Genomic DNA, 20,409 nt, shown 5'->3' with positions numbered 1-20,409 from the left:
ACAATTGCTAATTTACGATATTTGAATAACATAATGTTCGATTCTAAAAGTTACGTAAACAAATTAACATATGTTTTACCAATAGTCTTAAAAAATAACTAAATTTAACACTAATGCTATACTTAATTTTATAACTGTCGCGTTTATACAACACCATACATGTATTTTCAAACGTTTACACAGTTTCACATATACTAGGAGCTTTTGACAAACTGCTAAGTTAGTTTTGAGAACTGATCTACGTAAGCAGTTGCTCTGATTCAAAGTTGTTGATAATACCTTAAATCTTTATGTTCTAACTCATATCACTAGAAATATCGAGCCCAAAGAATTGAAATAGATATCGACTTTACACCAATTTATCTATTTTAAGGACACCTTTATATAACCACCATGTACATTCTGCAGTAATTGGTAGTATTGCCATTGGTTGTAAGTAGGACTATGGTTCATCACTGTTGGCTGCCCAGTGGTATAACGTATATCTGCAGACTTAAAAGGCTAGAATCCAGGTTTCGATCCAGGTGGCCAGAGCTCTGATAGCTCATTGTCTAACTTTATGCTTCATTACTAACAAACAATAATCACTGTAGAGGTTTTCTTTTTGAAGTTACAGTAATAACAACTATGCAGTGCGCTTGTCCATTGGTGGGTCGGTGGTAAGTGTACGGACCTAATACACTAAATTTCGGGTTTTCTTCCCCGCAGTGGACAGAGCACAGATAGTTTAATGTGTGTGGCTTAACGTTAAAACATACAAACGCAGTATGATAGTTTACAAAAAAGAGTAATTAAGGAATTTCTAACAGCAGCGAGTAAACATGAGATCACATTGGATGTTACATATTTTTTACTGTAAATCTGTACTTCACTACAGAGACCGTCATTCATAAGAATAGCCACTTCCATTCTTTGAAACCTTCCCAACTTTTTAGTATCGTTTATAAGAATATCCTGATTTAGGAACTGCATAATAAATGTTATTTCGCTTTCGATATTGTTTGAAGTAAAATATAGCATGATCAAACATCTATTTTTCTCTTTCGTTTCATCACGCAGTAATTTTCAACGTGCAAGAACGTCTCTCCAGTTTAAAAATTGTTTACTTTTTGTTAGTGAGGATATTTTATTACCTCGAAAACTAATAATTTTCTACGGTTCTACATTTATGATTAGTTGGGACTTTTTTCTATACATTCCTTGATTTTTCATTTATTTTTTAATGTATTAATGCTCACGTGTTAAACGAACTTCTTCGAGATGAAAAGAAAAGTCACGTTTATGGTTTTAGCTGTTTTTTGTACGAGCGCGAACGTTAGTCTGCAATTTCCTGTGTGGTGCGAAATTAAGTTTTTTGATGTAAAACTTTTGTTCTTGATTTAGACAATTGTAAAAAGTGCACCTGGCAACACGAGTGTAAGGTAAGAGTATCTTAAAAGTAGTAAATCATGTATAATAATCATTCGCTTCAAACTTTCTGTAGTTTCAAGTTTCATGCTTTGTGTTTGTCCAAATGATTGGTTTGGCGCGTCACATCCGGAAATAGAAATACCCGTTTTTGTTCCTGTTCCTACAGGAACATAAACATAATGTTTTATTTTCTTTTACAATAGTGTAGGCTGTTGTCCTCTGTACAATAGTTTTAGTGTTATACTAATTTTTACATTGTGAAATAAGCATGTTTTGTGTGTAATAAATACTGTAGTTCGTGTAAACTGGTGAAACTAAAACTTAAGAATGTATTAGTTATCATAAAGATTGAGTTAAATATTTTTGTAAAGGTTTAACTTAATTTCAGACCATAGTTTATAATATTATTATATTACTATTAGCAATAGTATTAATATTCATTACTGCTTTAACGTTTTATGTATTGTCACTCTGTTTAACTAACAGTACAGATTACCATGCTGCTTGTGGCATATTTAGAGGTAAGAAATGATAACATCGATAAAATAAAAACATAATAATAGTTTCTATGGTGTAGTCAAGAGAAAAAAAATTGAAAAGGGATATTATAATTTGTTTTTTGCAAAAGATTCTTGCCTTAAAAAGTTTCTGTTTTGTATACAGAGTTCTGTAAAGTTTCTGGAAGTAGAATATGGAACAATTTACATGAACACAGATGATCCAGTGTTTTGTAATACTGACTATTAGTGTAAATTATAATTTTTTGAGAGAAAGAGTGACCAAATCTGTTATAAATAATCATATCACATCTTAGAGTTAAGAATATTCATATCCAGGCTTAAGGTGTGAGATTAAGAACAAATATTGTGATATATATCTGAATGTTATTTAGCTAGCCGTAAATGTGATGAGAACAATTGTCTTAAGTTATTCAGAACTAAATACCAACGTTACTGTTAAAGGAGTTTATCCAAATAGTTTGTGATAGACTATTTGTAAAAAGTTGAATAGCTTAGATGGACCATATGGGTTCTTGTTATCTATTGAGAATGAAAGAAAACAAGTTAAATGTACTCATTACATGAAACCTATAATTCGAATTAGATAGGAGTTGAACCGTTCACTTCTTTCTTGTGCCACTACATAATGTTTTAATTAAGTTTACAGACAATCGTAAAAGAATGCCTTGGACTTTTCTTTAAAAGAATAACACTTTACCTCTAGAATTTTGAATAACTGTAAGCTTAATTAATGCACATAGTTTCAGTACTAGTAATTGTAAAGAACACTACTGCCACAAACTTAATTTTCATTACAAAATAATTTCAGTCAATCTTAAAATATTTGATGTCCTCAAAAATCTATTTTGATACACGTGTACATATACTTACAACAAGAAGCCATTTAGTTCTTCAGAGCTATCTTTGAATGCACAATCTAGAAAAAAAGTTAACATTTATACCCACCCTAAATTATTCATGGAGTTGCCAGTTCCTTTCTTTAAACTTTTTAAAATCTTAGCCTCTGCTACTGCTACTCATATATCAATAATCTTATTAGATAAATTAAAATATCTTAACTGGAACTTAAATTTTCTGTCTTTCCAAACTATAATGTAGTATCTTGTCATCATATAATACAAGGCAATAAGTGGTCTTTATTAGATCAATCATAACAAAATTAAGGACAACAAGGGACTTCTTAGTCCATGTAGAATGTTGCATTCATTAAACTGTAAATAAAATCAGTGAAATTACCATTTACCTTTGTTTTTCTGAAGAAAAAAATAAGATGATAACCTGTCCCTATAAAATAACCTTTCCATCTGCATAATCATCTTTATAGTCTGTTTCTGAGCTCTGTCCAATAAGTTAGTGCTTTTAATAGAAAAGATGACCAAAATTCTGAGAAGTGTTAAAGTGAAGCATACTTGGGTTGGCTGGTGGGCATCCAAAAGGGTGTGTCTGGCAGGTCACAAATCCTTTCTGTCTTGACCTTTCTGGTCAATTGGAGGTTGAGTTTACTTCTGCTAATGTTGCTGGTGATCAGCTGATTCCTGTGACATCTATCCGGGCATTTGTTGTGGCTGTCATGAGAGATTCCAAAAGGGGTTCTGAGGCTGAAAATTCTATCTTCCTTTTCTGAGTGCATGAGAGACTCTCTGATGTTCTGGCACGCTGATTGCTGGCATAAGAGTAATATATCTTGAAGAAAGAGTGACATCTGGTCTGTTGGTTCTGCTGCTGCTGCAAGTTGGTCAGCCTTCACATTGTACTTGACACCAGCATGGCCTGGGATATACATAAAGGTGGGAGATTTATCATGTAGATAAGGTGCAGCCTCTCTCCACCCATCAGGTAGCCAGCCACTTTGGATTATCTACAACACTGCCATGGAGTCAGTGGTGACATCAGGGGATTCTCAGACAAGCCATCCAAGAGCTTGCTTGACAGTCTCAAGTTCCATCCTGGTGCTACTTGTGTACAGGGTGCATTCTCCAGACTTCTCAGTTATGGGTGTGCCAACCAGAAATGCAGCAAATCCCCAATCTGCTCTCATGATCTCTGGTGTGAACGAGCCATCTGTTGCAATAATGAGACTACCCTTCTGGCCAAGTTTCTGGAACATCTCCTGGCATACGGCTTCCATTGCACCTTAGGCCACTCTCTACAATCTCTGTTGAACTTGACAATCACTGCAGTTTGCCATGGCCATTCCTCTTCTGCAAACCAAAGCCATGGAGATTAGTTGGAAAGGGAATATGAATTTCAGATCTCCTTGCAAGCCAATGCAGCTACTTCAAGCCACAACTTCCTCTTTAGATGAGATCTAGGTGCTACTTCAAGTCTTGTGTGGCGTAGGGAATGTCTTTGTTGGTTGGATGGTTCAGCAGTGAAAGAGTACTTCTTTGTGAAGCATAACTAGTGATTTGTAGAAAGATAGTTACTTCAAGCCACAACTTCCTCTTTAGATGAGATCTAGGTGCTACTTCAAGTCTTGTGTGGTGTAGGGAATGTCTTTGTTGGTTGGATGGTTCAGCAGTGAAAGAGTACTTCTTTGTGAAGCATAACTAGTGATTTGTAGAAAGATAATTACTTCTTTTGACTTGTAACCAATGTATATATAAATACATTCTAAAACATCACTATGAACACACCACTGCATTGATGGCTTGAGTAACTTGTACACCAGTATGCCAAGATCCTTTTGAGTGGTTTTCTGTCTGTATTAATATGATCCAAACTAATAATGCAAGTGCATTACCTTGCACATACTATAATTTCAGATAATTTGTAGAGCTGACAATTAACTAAATCAATGTAATTATTTATCTGTGAGCACTGATTACATCAATTTTAGTGTCGTATAAAATAAAATAATCATTAATCAAAATTGTGATAAATGTCACACAGTTTAAAAACTAATTGAAATTAGTGTTTCTGATTATTACTGCCTTTGTCTATTCCAACTATCCAAGTATTCAAAATATTGTCATTATTATTTGACATTCTTATTTTTGATTAGTTAAAGATTGTTCAACTTAAATGATTAGTGTCACAACTCACAAAAATAAACAAAAATTAGTTTTTTTATTATTACAATTTTTTTTATTCCGACTCTTGAAGACTAATGTAAGAATAATAATTTAGTTGAAATAAATCAATTACTGACCCTGGCAGTTAATTAGTTATCAAATTCTACTAATTGTCCATTTTTATTTTTATCAGTAACATGAATGAAGGTAGGATCGATAAATCGCTTTAATTTGCTAATGATATTAAGGTATCAGGTTTTGTTGGCTATAATGAGGATGCTTTTGCTTTACAGAATGATTTAGATCATTTTGTGAGTTGAATGACTAAATGGCAGAGGGTCTTTAATTGTAATAAATGCAACATCATGCATGCAGAGTGTCATAATTTTAGTTTTAAGTATAATTTTGATGAGAATAACCTTAACTGTATTGTGAAAGAGAAGGATATTGATGTTCTGACTGATCAGTCTCTTTTAAGCCATTCAAGCAATGTATGTTGCTAGTAGTAAACCAAATAGTATTTTAGGTTTTCACTATAGAAATATTAAATACAAGTCTACAGAGGCTATAATTTCATCTTATGGGACACTAGTGAGGCCACATTTAGGGTATTGTGTGTAATCGTAAGCTGCATTTGTAACAAAGGGCATTGAATTGTTTGAAAGGGTTCACAGGAGAGCTATGATAATGATGGCGGTGAAAGACTGTCATACAAGGACAGATTAAGATCTTTAAAATTGTTTTATCTCTAAAATAGAAGAGTCAGAATGGAATTTATTGACATGAGTAAGATTATGAAGAGAATTGACAGTATACATGCATCATCTTTTTTTCCATAGTTAATGGTGAGAACAACAGGAATAGGTGACACAGGTATCCATTTTGATTGGATAGGAGTTATCTTCAGCCAGAAACATTTTATATTTTTTATGGGGTCTTTGGAATGTGGAATAGGTTGCCTTAATATGTGATGGATACAGTGAATTTAAGAGAAGGCATAATAATTGTTTGAATTATAGTGGCTGGCTTTGAGTTTTATATTTTGTTTAAAGTTTAGTTTAGTGATTGGCCTAGATAGACCAAAAGGTTCCTTGTTGTCTTTTAGTTTTGTTATAATTAAAGTGATAAACTAATTATTCAATTATTTAGAATGACGAATATTGCTTAAATTTTTTTTAGTAAAAGGTGAAGAAGAAGTAGAATTTAGTATCCTAGCCATCTCATAACCATCAGACATAACACTTCCTTTGTTATTCTTCAAAGGACATATGTCCTTCCTAATTCTTTGCTTCTTTTTGGTGTATTTAAAATAATTACTACTGTTAATTTATACATTTTTAGCAATTCTTTTTTTTTTTACAATTGCTTAATATCTGTTCGAACAACTCTCAGTCATAAAAGTCTCCTATTATAACAGTCAATTTAAGCTTTTTAAATTTATTCTTTTTGTTCTTTGTAGGTCAGTCTTGTCTTTTATTTGTAGCCACTTAAAAATTCTCCTCCTCGGTGTGGATTCCTGTATGTGGTGAGAGGACCTCCCAGGGAATGTTCTGTTCTTTTCAGTTTACCTCATCTAGGATCTAAACATCCATCCACTTGTTTGCCATGCATGGTGACCAGTGAAGGGGAGGAGAGGGTCCTGGTGGTTGAGAAATCTAACCCTAAGATGCTCCTTTGGCCTTGAATTCCTGTAGATGGGCAGCCTTGGGGTGGTTCCCCTTGGGTCAGTAGGCTGGTCCACTTGGGCTAGGGTCAACCAAGTGCTAGTGTTGGATGTTCTCAACAGGTGTTGTGGACATTAAATCTGATGCTGGTGTTTGGGTATAGTACTTACGAAACCCTGATGTTTCTGTAGTGTCCTTGTTTGGCATTATAGTGTGACCCCTCATAGTGCTCCATGGTGGGTGGGATCAGTGAGCATTGAAATATTCTTTTTTTTTTAGGGATCCTCCAAATAAAAACTTAAAATAGCAAGAAAACAGTCCATGGGTAAAGGACCACGTCTTGAAGATCCTGAGCAGCAACCTTCAACATCTGTAATACTTGTTGTACCTCATTTTCTTATGCTACATTTTCTTTCAGACAAACCTTTAGGGCAAATGTCTCCCATGTTCATTCATAGATATCCCACACTCTCACACTGCATTGCTCGGCAAGTCAGACATCAGAGCCAGAAGGAATCTTGGATTAAGTTCAGAACCAGCATATCTTCTACCACCAGTTTCAAAATCATATGGGACAAGATTTGAAAGGTCAGTGGGCAATATAATTCTGTCCCCCTCTCGATCATGCTCTCTGATGGCCAGGAAGTAGCTGATACCCGGAGCATTGCCAATACTTTAGGTGAAAGCTTTTGCCGGGTATCTAGTGCTTATGCTTCTTCCTCCACCTTCTTAGCCATCAAGACTCGGGCAGGGCAATCACTTCTTTCCTTTCCAGCTGATTGTCTCTGTGACTATAATTGTCCATTTACACTGGTGGAACTCAAACTGGCCATTCATTGGTCTGGCAGTACATCAGTTGGGCCTAATGATGTACACTATGAAATGCTGTGCCATCTATCCCCTGTTTCTGTTGCTATGCTTCTGATTCTTTTTAACCAGATCTGGCAGGAGAATGTTTTTCCTAATGTCTGGTGTCAGGCTATTGTCCTACCTTTATTTAAGCCTGGGAAGGATCCCAAGTTTTCTTCAAATCACCACCCAGTTGCTTTGATGAGCTGTCTCTGTAAGACCTTAGAGAGGATGGTTAATGCTTGTCTTGTTTGGTGCCTCGAATCAAACAACCTCCTCTTGCCCACCCAGTGTGGGTTCTAACGACAGCACTCCACCATAGATCACCTGATTCAACTTGAAACATCAATGAGAGAAGCCTTTATCAAACGACAACATCTTGTATCAATATTCTTTGACCTTGTTAAGGCTTATGATACAACATGGAGGTATGGCATTTTGCAAGATCTCCATATATATGGGTTAAGTGGCCATTTGCCCATTTCTATAAAACATTTTTTAATGGACAGGAGATTCCAAGTTCATGAGGGCTCGACACTTTTCCGTTCTTTTCTACAGGAACTTGGAGTCTCTCAGGGATGTGTTCTGAGTGTTACACTTTCCAGTATAAAAATTAATGTCGCTGAACAACTCCCCCTCACAGTTGCAAACGGGCTCTATGCCGACGATTTTCACATCTCATGTCAGTCATCGAACATGAGGTATATTGAGCAGCAGTTACAGACTGCCCTCAATCGTTTGCTGAAGGTGGACCACAACAAATGGCTTTAACTTCTCTTTCCCTAAAACTGCTTTCATGCACTTTTGCTGCCAATTGGGTATTCACCCTGATCCTGAACTCCGTATCAGTGAAGTTGTGTTGCCTGTGGCACCTGAGACAAAGTTCTTGGGACTTATCTTTGACTGTAAGCTGACCTTTATCCAACACATCAAGCAGCTATGGGTCAAATGTACAAGAGTATTGAACATCCTCTGTGTCCTCTCTTCCACCACTTGGGGAGTGTATCAATGTTCTATGCTAAAGATATATCCTGCTCTTATTTGATCGAAACTCGACTATGGATTACTGGTCTATGGCTCTTCCAGAACATTGGCCTTAAAGATGCTGGACCTCATTCATCACCAAGGACTTTGGCTCTGCACTGGGGCTTTCCACACTTCCCTGGTTTAGAACCTATACATAGTCTCATGAACCTTCTTTGCACCTCTGCCGTTTGAAACTATCTTTACTATATGCTTTTTTTATAGCTTTTATATTGAGTGATTTTTGTATATCAATTTTCAAGGAATCATGCTATGATTAAATTTGAGTGTTTGTAAATTGTAAACTGTTGATTTATTTTTTAACCATAAATTTAGAAACATTAATCAGGAAGTTGTTAATTTGCAGCAAAGTAAAGAAGAGCTGAAGACTTGCCATGAAACGTGCAAAAGAGGCAGTTAATTCATCAACAACAAACGACGATGAAACTAAAGTTTTTCCTCCTGAAAAGCGGGTACATGTAGAAGAACTAGTAATTCCTGTACCCGAGTCTGTTGCTTCTTCTCAAGAGATTCAAGATAATGTTCAAGCTGTTGTTCATGCTAACAGTACATCATATGAACAAATGGCACAAATAGATGATTGTATTTCAACAACAACAACAACAATGATTGTGACAGAAAATGATTTGCAAGGAAACGGCCAGTTAATATTAGACAGTCATCACATTGATGGTTATAATCCAATGCCAAGCACCAGTACTGATGTTGTTGTAGAGTTTTGTTCTGAAAGAGAAAAGTAAGTAACACTGAAATATTGAAAAGTTGAAAATAATTGATCAACTAAATTGAGTCTTTTACTTTTGGCTAATTAATCCACAGATTATCATAATTAGTGAGTATTGTTTGAAGATTTATTTTCATTATATCAGTTAAAGCTGGTACAGTAGGTGTTATTACTATATCTAATAACCTGCAAGAAATTGTTTTCAAGTTTAGGCAAATTAAGTAAAATTTCCCTTTTTTTATTGTTTAGATCAATTATATTTTTAACTTTTTATAACAGGGATACATTCATTGGAGATTTAGGAGTATTGATGACAAAATAACATAACATATAACATTAATTGACAACAAAGGACCTTTTTGTGCATTTAGCTCATCCCATACATTAAAGACTAAAAAAATTCCAATACTTAAATTTTCCTTAAATTAACAACACTTACTACATCTGAAGGCACACTATTCGAATAGCCAAAATAGAAATAATTAGAAAAATAGAATAAGAAAATTAGAAAATAGGACTATTAGTTGAAGATGACTCCTACCCTGCCAAAATTTATACTTATGTCCAGGTTATAAAGGTTTCTATTTTAGTTTTATCAATACTTCTTGATCCTACATGATTTTAGCACATCATGAATATAGTTGTTCCTCATTCTTATCATTAAATATGAAAAAATATGAGGTATCAACTATATCAGTTCTTTTAACAATCTTAAATGCCTCAATCAAATCTCCTCTAATTGTTAAGGAGGTCACTATTAAAATTATAATTCAAGTTGTGATATTTCATGTGCCTTACTGTGCAAATCTTGTAATTAAAGTTCTTCTTCCATTTATTTGTCCAATTCAATAAATAGTGAAAATTCTTTTGTAAAATGGCAACATACTCCTTGAAGCCAGCATTATGTAAAACTTTAATGTTATTAGCAAATGTAAATAATCTATTAACTATTCCTTCATCTATATCATTGATGTAAATCAAAATATGTAAAGATTCTGATATTGAGATTTGAGGTATTCCACTTGTGACATTAACCTAGTTTGAACTCCATATATAACAACCCTCTGCTTTCTTCCATCCAGCCAGTTTTCTATCCAATAAGAGAGATAACCTTTTAACAAGCATTTTATGTGGTACATGATCAGATGCTATTTAAAAATCTAGATGTATCCACACCCAAACCTTCATCTATATAAACAGTAACCTCTTCAGAGAATGCTAAAAGATTAGTAAGGCAAACTTTTTCTCTTACACCTTGTTGACTATCCAACAGAATTTTAAACTTTATCAATTTGTAAAGCATCATGTGTCAGACTTTCAAACTTTTTCACATCCTAATGTAACATTAATTGGTCTTTAGTTACTAGGAAATTTATAATTTCCATAAAAGAAAGAAGTAACATTAGTCAACTTTCAGTCTTTTAGCACTTGCTGACTATTCAAGGACATAGAAAAAGTAGGGGGACTTTAATAAACATAATCCTCTCTGGGGTGGTGCTGATATTGATGGGAGGGGTCATTCTGTAGTGTGTGTTCTCTTGGATCATAACCTTTCTCTCTTCAATACTGGCTCTTATTTATTTTTATGCACCTAGTCAGTCTTCTACTACTATTGATCTCTCTTATTTTGAGGGAGACTGGCTGTGGTTGATGCCACCCAACCCACGTGCCAACCCTAAAACCTCAATACGTTTTCCACAGTATCCTTGTTCATGGTGGAATCTCACCTGCCACATGGCATTGAAGGCTGAAAAATGGGCCTGGGATATCTTTCATAGGTATCTCACACTTTCAAACCACATCGCTTTCCAGCAGGCCCATGCACATGTTTGAAGGTAAGACGTCAAAGCCAGAAGGAATTTTGGATTAAGTTCAGAACTAACATCTCTTGTACCACCAGTTCAAAAGTCCTATGGGACAAGATACGGAAGGTCAGTGGACATTATACTTGTGTCCCCTCCCTTTTGATCTTGCTCTCTGATGACCAGGAAGTTGCTGATGCCCAGTGCATCACTGATACTCTCAGTGAAAGCTTTTCTCATACATCTTGCATTTCTCCCTCATCCCTACCTTCTTAGCCATTAAGACTCAGGCAGAATGATCACCTTTTTCCTTTGGGCTGATTGTCTCTATAAGTATAATCACCAAGTTACGCTGGTGGATCTGAAGCTTACTCTTCATCAGTTGGACTGATAATATTCACTACAAGATGCCGTGCTATCTCTCTCCTGCCTCTTTTGCTATTCTTCTTCTTGTTTTTAACTGAATCTGACAAGATAATGTTTTTCCTGATGCTTGGCACCATGCTATTGTCCTTCCTTTTTCTAAGTCTGGGAAGAATCCCAACATTCTTTCAAATTACCATCCAATTGCTTTGATGATCTGTCTGTAAGATCTTAGAGAGGATGGTTAATGCTTGTCTTGTTTGGTTTTTTGAATCAAAGAACCTTTTCCCACTCATTGTGGATTCCAAGAACAGTGCTCCAGTGTGGGCCACCTGATTCAACTTGAAATGTCAATCAGGGATGCCTTTCTCAAGTGACAACTTCTTGTTTATGTATTTTTGGACCTTGTGAAAGCTTATGATACTGTGTGGAAGTTTGGTATTCTGAGAGACCTCCACTCATTGGTTGCATGGTGATTTGCCCATTCTTATTAAACATTTTGTAATGGACCTGTGATTCCAAGTATGTGTGGGTTTGATACTTTGCCATTCTTTACCAAAGGAACTTGGAGTCCTTTATAAAGATTAATGCTATCAGTGGATACCCCCATACAGTTACAAACAGTCACTATGTCGATAACTTCCACGTCTCGTGACAGTCGTTGAGCATGAGATTTAAAGAGCAGTAGCTACAGACTGCCATCAATCATTTATTGAAATGGACCATAATAAATGGTTTTACTTTTTCTCTCCCTAAAACCTTTTGCATGCACTTCTGCTGCCAACAGGATATTCAGCCCAATCCCAAGCTCTGTCTCAGAGAAGTTGTGCTTCCAATGGTCCCTGAGGTAAAGTTCTTGGTGCTTATCTTTGACAATAAGCACAGGGGTTTTCTGCACTTCTCCAGTCCAGAGTTTGTATGTTGTTTCATAAACCTCCTCTACACTTCTGCCATTTGCAATTGTCTTTACTGTATGCTGCAAAACTTGGATCCTTCTACAGCATCCTACCTAGCATTGTGTGTTTTTTCCTTCCTTAGTAGGCCATGCTTTCTCAGAATAGATGGTTTGTCACTGCCCCTTTTGGTCTTCATATACATGTGCAATTGGCTGAATTGGGTCTGCCTTGGATAACGTTGCTGTTTCTACTGGTCATCCCATCCCACCATGGCTTATTACCATCCCCAAGTGTGACATTTCTTTGAGTCACCTTAGAAAGGCAGATACTCTTGATTGGAATTACCATCATCTATTTCCAAACATCTTTCAAACCATCCTTCCATTCCCATTTATACAGATGGTTTGAAATTAGGTGACTGTGGGCTCTGCTATGGTTTGTTGTGGTTCAGTGGTTGTACACAGGATTCACTAGTTTGTGTTCACTACTGAACTGTATGCCACTTATTTTGCCCTATATCAAATGGAAGGTATGCAGTATGTGAAATGTACATTCATATTGATTTACTTAGCTCTGTATTGGCCCTGAAATCACTTTGCATTACTTATTACCTTGTTCTCATCGATTTTTGGCCCATTTCTTTTTATCATCCATTCCAATCCAGTTCTTCTGGATACTGGGCCATGTTGGTATTTGCAGGAATGAGTTCACTGACACTGCAGCCAAGTCTGTCTTGTCTAGTACTACCATGGATGTGCCTGTCCCATATATGGACTACAGTCCTGTATTCAAGGCTCTGCTCCTTGCTTGTTGGCAGTCACCTTGGAATGAGCAATGTTATAACAAGCTTTTCCTGATCAAAACTACAGTTGATCTTTGGCCATTTTGCTTCCTTAAGGATCAGAAGGAGGAAGTTGTCATGGCTGGGCTACACATTGGTCACAGTTTTCTTTTATCTGGATCTGATATGCCAGTGTATGGTTTGTGTGATGTCAAAGTATCTAAAGCCCACATTTTACTGTTACACCATTGCTCACAGTTGTAACAAGGTACAATTTTTGGCATTTTTACCATAGGTTCATCCATGACATTGGACAGTGTCATTGATGATGGTGACACTGTCCACCTCATTTGTGTTTTTAAATTTTTAAGGGCCCTTGGCCTTTTTAACTCTATTTAAATTTTTAATTTGAAATTTGGATGTTGTGTTGTTTTAACATGATTCCTTTTTACATATTTTAGTAATTTTTGTTTTTATTCTTAAATTTTTACCATTTGTTTTGATGCATGTAGCTGAGTTGTTTTGTGCTCATAAATGCTAAATATTCAACCAAATCAACCATGTGTAAGTTACAGAAATTTTTTTCATTGAGAAGACTACATATAATTTCAGATAAGTTAAGCTTATGGAGTTGAGAGACAGACTGAATAACTTACAACTATAACTTTTAATAAAGTTAGCATGAGTAATGCATACAAGAGATCCCTTACCCATTCTCCATGTCTAGTTTAAAACTTAGTGCTGACCTACTTTTGAAAATAGGGTTTTCATGGCCACCTGTTGCACTGTCCTACAGTGATGCTTCCCTCCAAACTAAGCTTTCAACTGCTCATCCTCCACTCCTATTTTTCTTATAGTAGATCTTGAAACATCTTGCCACTCATCTGTTTCTAGCCACTTAGGTAGTGGAACTTGGAGAATGCATCCTGAATTTAACCAATTTCTCTCAGCAGCATGTAGAGTGGTGGTGTTCTGTTTATGTAGTACAGTTTACCCCTATGGTTGACTTTCTCTCATCCTTCCTAGTTGGAAGTTGGGTTCCTGAGTGGTCTTGGGTTTGATTGGCACAGGACCAGTTAATGCAAGTCCTCACTCAGTTGCAGGGCAAATATTAATTTTACATTCTTCCTCACTATGATTGTAGTGAAGATGGTCAGAATCTTTCTTCCACTGTGGACAGGAAACCAAAATCTCGATGCTGCCTAATTTTAAATTGGAGTTGACCCACCATGTATGGTCTGATGTGCCTGGTGACACTATACATATAGCACTTCTGAAAGCATAATGCAGGTTTTGAACTGTGCTTGTATCTTCTGACTATCTTTGCAACACTGTGAGAGAGGTTAATTATTATACTGAAAGATAATGTATTCCAACACTTAAAATGTATTTCTGATAGGTATCTCTTTTCACACTTCCTGTCTTTCCTCACCAGTTCTGTTATATCTTACTTTCTAGCCTAATCTTGAAGTGATGGTTGAACAGTCAGTATAGAGGGATTTAGTTGTTCTAGGAGTTGGTGGAACACTCTTGTTGGTGGAGGGTTGTCATATGCTAATTTGCATGCAACAATATAGCAGTCTGATGTAGAAGCAGAATTAGGTGGGAACTTTTAAGGGTAGTTGTAAATAAAAAAAGTTTGCATATAGAAGGTAGCACTGAATCAGGAAATGGTGGATGTGAGGTGAGTATTTCTTTGAAATATAGTTGCAGTGTTAAAAAATGCTAACTATTATTATCTAGTTATCAGTTTATTAGTTAAAAGATCAGTGATGAACAACATTAGCAATTAATTTACAAAGTAGGAAATATCAATAATATTGTATTTGTGTGTATCAAATGAAATCAAGGGTAATTCAGAAATCACTTAACATTGTGAATATTAATATTAATGTCATGTTAGAATATTGCAGTAGTTATACAGTTATGAATGAACAGATACCCATTTTTTTACTTGGATGGGTTGTAGTGAGTTTGTAGTATCTAACTAATTGAATTTAATTGATTAATGAGCTTGTGATTAATCAGTTACCAAAAACCATTATCAGCCAGCTCTAGCATCAACCTATGACAGTCATACTTACACTCTTTAAGTTTTTTAAGTATACTCTTCAAAACAAGAAACGCAAAAGGGATATTTTTATTTTAAAGAGAATTATATGTAATAATGTTACAAGCTCAGAGTATGTGATGTTACACGTGTTAAAGCACTGATTGTCAGACTAAAATGACAATAAAAGTTGTGCACTTTGAAAATGGAGGAAAACATCGGATTTTTCGCCAAAACGCATGCGTGTCCAATAAATTTGTTTGAGAGATCTGCATGTTCTGCAAGTGCAACATGTGCCAAATCCCTATAAAAGTGACGGGTTCTTGGTTTCCATAGCTCAGTGTTAAGCCACCGACACGCAATACAGTTACGCCAAGACTGACTGAAGCACAACGCAACAATGCCATTGGTCGCTTGGAAGCAGGCGAATCTCGATCAGATGTTGCCAGAGCTGTGAATGTTCACCCAAGCACCATCACAAGGCTATGGAATCATCACCAACAACATGGATCAACTCGTGACCGTCCACAAGATCGCAACATTCGGTTACGGCACCTTTGGGATAGGACCACCACTGCGACGTCTACTGCCTCAACCATACCAGGGCTGCGTAGGATTTTTGATCAGACCGTACGCAACTGTCTACAAGATTCTTAGGCTCCATATGCAACCCATCATGGTGAACGTCAACGACGTTTTTCAACATGAGAACGCCCGTCCTCACACAGCCTGACTCACCACTGTCTTCTTGAGACACCACATTATCAACGTTCTTCCCTGGCCCTCCAGATCACCAGATTTAAACCTCATCGAACATCTTTGGGAAGAGTTGGACCGACGTCTGCGACGGCGACAACCTCAACCGCAGACTCTACCTCAGCTTGCAGCAGCTTTGCAGGCTGAGTGGACAGCCATTCCACAGGATGTGATTCGTCATCTCAACGCTTCCATGGGCAGGAGATGCCAAGCAGTTATTGATGCTCATGGGGGCATACTCGTCATTGACGTTGAGTGACGTTAAACTTCACTTAGTGAGCGTGGACTTCGCCTTTGCAGACTTTGGATGTTCAGCAGTGAATGTGCAAAGTTTCACACATGTCATACAGAACTACCCAGAATAAACTTGTTAACAATTTGTCTCATATTTTGCCTTTTGCATTTCTTTTCTTGAAGAGTATACATGTAAGTCTTGAGTGAATGAATAAAATATCTGCTATTGTCAAAATCACAATATTTTTAATGTAATTGTATGTTCAATTTTCATAATTTACCATAAATAAAATGTTTTAAGTATATAATGCATATTTGTGTGATATGAACATATTGGTACAGTTGAAGGTATTGCTAAACATGCATAGGTTGCATAATTTAGTTTTACACAATGTCATTGTGATAAACAATACAAGAGAAAGTTGTTTCACTAGAAATTCTAAAGAAAAATATTAACACTCCTAGGAAAAGTGGGACCTAATAGGCCCCAGAGCAACTTGAAAGGTTATTAATATTAGGCTAATAATTTTGTATTTAAATGAAATTGCCATTTAAATCCATTAATGAATGGATTAACGAGATTCCCACTGTCCCTATCTACTATCTAGCGAAACCACAACCAGGGGAACGGGCTTGAAGAAATCAGGACTAGAAACGTCTTTTCATAGGAGTGTTAAGGTACCTTCACCATATTTTTAACACTTTTTTTTTTTTTTCCCACACAGCCCAGAAAAGAATGGCTTGAACATTGGTCTAATTGCTCAACACATGGATATAACAGAACCTTTGACAACCCTTCGGAGTTTGTTGGAGCAGCGGTTAGGCATTTCTCTTGAGAATTATACATTCTATTTACAAGATAACCAAGAGGTAATATATTTATAATTATGTAACTTGTGAGGAAGGCTTTTGAGCTGTGATATTTCTGTATGGTTTACTTTTCTTACTAGTATCAAATACCCATGCTCTGCTGTGAGACTTTAAGGTCTCCTGATTCACAAAGGCTTATTCTACCAATTAAGTGTTTGCATTATCTTAATTACTTCTGTAGGTACCCCAGTGTGTTATTTATTTATTTGACTTATTTGGTACATTTTTCCAAACTCAGTTCACATCTTTCTGAAAGCAAATAGTTTTATGTTAGCTTCTCAGATTTCTTTTTCTTCCTGTGTTTTTATTTGATTCTTTTCATTATTTGAATTCTTCAGTACTCTCTGATTCAGATTTTCTTCCCACTGCTTGTTGCAATTTCACCAACTTAGTTCAATTTAACTTTTTTTTTTAAATTTTCAACTTTTCTTTTTCATTCCATGTTTGTGTTGAAAATTAGTATTTGACAGAAAAGTTACACATATTGTTCATTCAGTAAGTGAGAATTAAAAAAAAAAAAGTTACTTTTCTGTATAATGTTAGGAAGCAGAATTATGGGACGTAAGGGCTATATTGGACAAAATGTTTTTTCATCAAATCTAAAAAATAATACCCAAGTGCATACCCTCAAAAACCCCTAATTATAATGCAAGGTTTCAGATCTAGGTTCTTTCCTATGGCTGTCAAATATACAGACAAGCTGTCTTATTATTATAGATTTCACATTTTTACAATGGCTTTTGTTATCAACAAGTATCTTTTCAAGCACATAAGGTAAATTACAATCAATTATATGCCAGTAACCTATAGTAAACTAAAATTTTTTTCAATAAATAACTTACAGTTCAGACTGTAAATTGATGTAGCTTAATAATGTGTAGACATTTCAGAATGTAATGTTTTCCTATAAAGTGGAACACAATGTTGTTTAAATGATGTTATACTTGTAGACATTGATAATAAATCAGAAAAAGACCCAACTGAATATAATATTGATTAGTGAGACTACTGGTATGTATAGGATAGCATAAATTGGGAAATATTAACACATCTAAGTAAGAACTTTAATTTTGCTTTATTATGCTATGTATTGGACAGATTGCCTTTGTTTGGTAGTAAATACTGTTATATGGTAATGGCTGTAACAACATATTTAGTGTCTGAGGAAGGGTGTTTCCCCAGTACATAACACAAGATATAAAGGATGTGATGTAGATGTGTTGATGTATTCTTTTTTGCTCTTTTATTCAAATTATATCTTCCTACATCTCAGGGAACCATTAAATGAGCCACAAACAGTTAATCTTTGGACTGAGTACTATCAAGATGATAAATCATATGGTAGTAAACGGTACTTACACAACTGGATTTAGATGATCCAGATTGTGAAATTTATACAAGGTACTGGAAAAGAACATACAATAAATTATCCACTACAGCCCATTAGAAAAACATTAGCATAATATTGATAGAATAAAATGCAACTATCTATAAATATATTGTGCTTTAAATTTGTTATTATCAGATTATGATGTCAAGTTAGTTGTGATATCTGTTGATATACAGTGGAGCGCCGTTAAGCCTCGGTATTTGGGGGGGTCAACCTGCTTAACCGCGGCTTAAGTGGTTCGTAGCTTAAACCCTTGTGACTGAAAAGCCGAAGTCGCCAACAGCTCCGCCGAGGAGCCTCATCCGGGCCATTGCATGATCATTATAATAATGGCGGCCTCCATAAAGCTGACATAGAGAGCGGATAAGGTAGATTAACGGTTGATTTTTATTGTAATATATTTTATTTATTTCCCAAATTAAAGCAAATCCTTTTTAAATATCCCCTTGAAGTTATAAAGCCAGTATTAAATTCGTAAGCTGCGTTTTTACACGTTCTTAAATTAGCGGTGAGCCGTGATAATCCTTGCTCACATTTGTCATGTCAGTGTCAACAACAAGGAGAGTGTGAGAAGCTTTAAAAAGCCAGGTAGTAGACTTAATACACCAAAAATTTTGGGACAAGACTTGCTACAGCGGCTTCGGCGATTTCTCGGTTTACTGGTCCGCGGCTTACTGGCGCTCCACTGTATTATGCTATAAATTTATTATCATCAGATTATGATGTCAAGTTAGTTCTGATAAGAGTCATGTTCTGCAGAACACCTCAGTGATTTAGCTGTAAGTTTGAGCACTTACAACACCAAATATTTGGATTCTATACCTAAATTGGGCAGATTACTGATAGCCCATTGTGTAGCTTTGTGCTTAATTCTTTTGCAGTGGGCTCAGTATAATATACATGAGTTCGTACATTCATTTGCACGTCATGTATTTACACTCTAACCTTTGATGCAGTATGTGTATCTTCACAATATTTAATAGAATTTTAGTAAAGATTAGAAGTTTTTCTGTACAAAATATAAGATTTTTTGATGAATTATTTTTACTGAAGATCTATTTGTAAAATATCAAGTCTGTTTTGTTCACTAACCTAAGTGTTAAGTTATTTAATGTTATGATTACAAAAACTATTCTTCATTCCCCAAATCTCAAATATTATTTGTGTAATCTCTGAAACCTCTCAAATACATTTAAACATTTGTTGTCAGTGAAACTTCATATTTTGCCTGTTATTTTCTCTACCCTAGCTCTAACCTTACAACCATCATAAACATATTACAAAATAAGTATAAATTATGCTTTTTTGTGCTAGAATGATTGCAGATTATAACACAAAAATATGAATATTTAGTGTAAGTAGCTTATGTCTTATAAATTATGCTTTTTTGTGCTAGAATGACTGCAGATTATAACACAAAAATATGAATATTTAGTGTAAGTAGCTTATGTCTTATAACCTACATTTATTATTTTTTATTATATTGACCTTCTAGTCATGCCTAGCTAACATAACTTGCATTGACATTGTGCATGTGCACTCATGTTACGGATCGAAAAATATAAAACTGACCACTAGTCTTCTAGACTGTGTTTTAGTGAACTAGTATTTTGTAAAGTACAGTCACATTTTAATTATTAAACATTATATATGTGACTGTGTTTTAGTGAACTAGTATTTTGTAATGTACAGTTACATTTCAATTATTAAACATTATATATGTGTATAGATTATTACTATTTAGAAACAAGTTATTAAACTTATTTTTCATAAAATATAAAACAAATAAAGAAGTTTTAAAGGAAACAGTTATCTTATTTAGCAACAACCTTTGAACTCAGCTGCTGCTGGACTTAGGTTACTAAGACTTAAACTTTTGCACATAGAGGATATGAAACAAAATATTCTTTTTAGGTTTTATTTATACAGTTGAATAAACAAAAAAATCATAAATAACTATATCTATACTACAGAACTCCTCTATAATTTATCAAGCTTAGTAAGTAAGTTGTATTTAGGTCTTAAGAAAAAGAAACTTCAA

At 35.3% G+C, this 20,409-nt stretch overlaps 1 protein-coding gene across 2 annotated transcripts in view; it reads left to right on the top strand.

Annotated features, from left to right (window-relative positions):
* Nucleotides 1-1,259: 1,259 nt before the first annotated feature.
* The window catches only part of LOC143225171 (DNA-binding protein Ets97D-like), an 87,604-nt gene continuing 68,454 nt past the window's right edge, over nucleotides 1,260-20,409 (top strand). Inside the window, exons 1-4 of one of the 2 annotated variants that reach the window (XM_076454126.1) lie at nucleotides 1,546-1,614; nucleotides 1,897-1,931; nucleotides 8,849-9,238; nucleotides 16,834-16,978. In XM_076454126.1, the coding sequence (XP_076310241.1) occupies nucleotides 8,877-9,238; nucleotides 16,834-16,978 (507 nt within the window). In that variant the 5' untranslated portion in view covers nucleotides 1,546-1,614; nucleotides 1,897-1,931; nucleotides 8,849-8,876. Of the gene's footprint in view, nucleotides 1,422-1,545; nucleotides 1,615-1,896; nucleotides 1,932-8,848; nucleotides 9,239-16,833; nucleotides 16,979-20,409 lie in introns of those variants that run through there. The other variant, XM_076454125.1, reaches the window with a different exon arrangement.

Source organism: Tachypleus tridentatus, chromosome 9 (genome assembly GCF_004210375.1).
Source record: "Tachypleus tridentatus isolate NWPU-2018 chromosome 9, ASM421037v1, whole genome shotgun sequence".
Lineage (NCBI taxonomy): Eukaryota > Metazoa > Arthropoda > Merostomata > Xiphosura > Limulidae > Tachypleus > Tachypleus tridentatus.
This window is presented reverse-complemented; position numbering and strand designations above follow the sequence as displayed.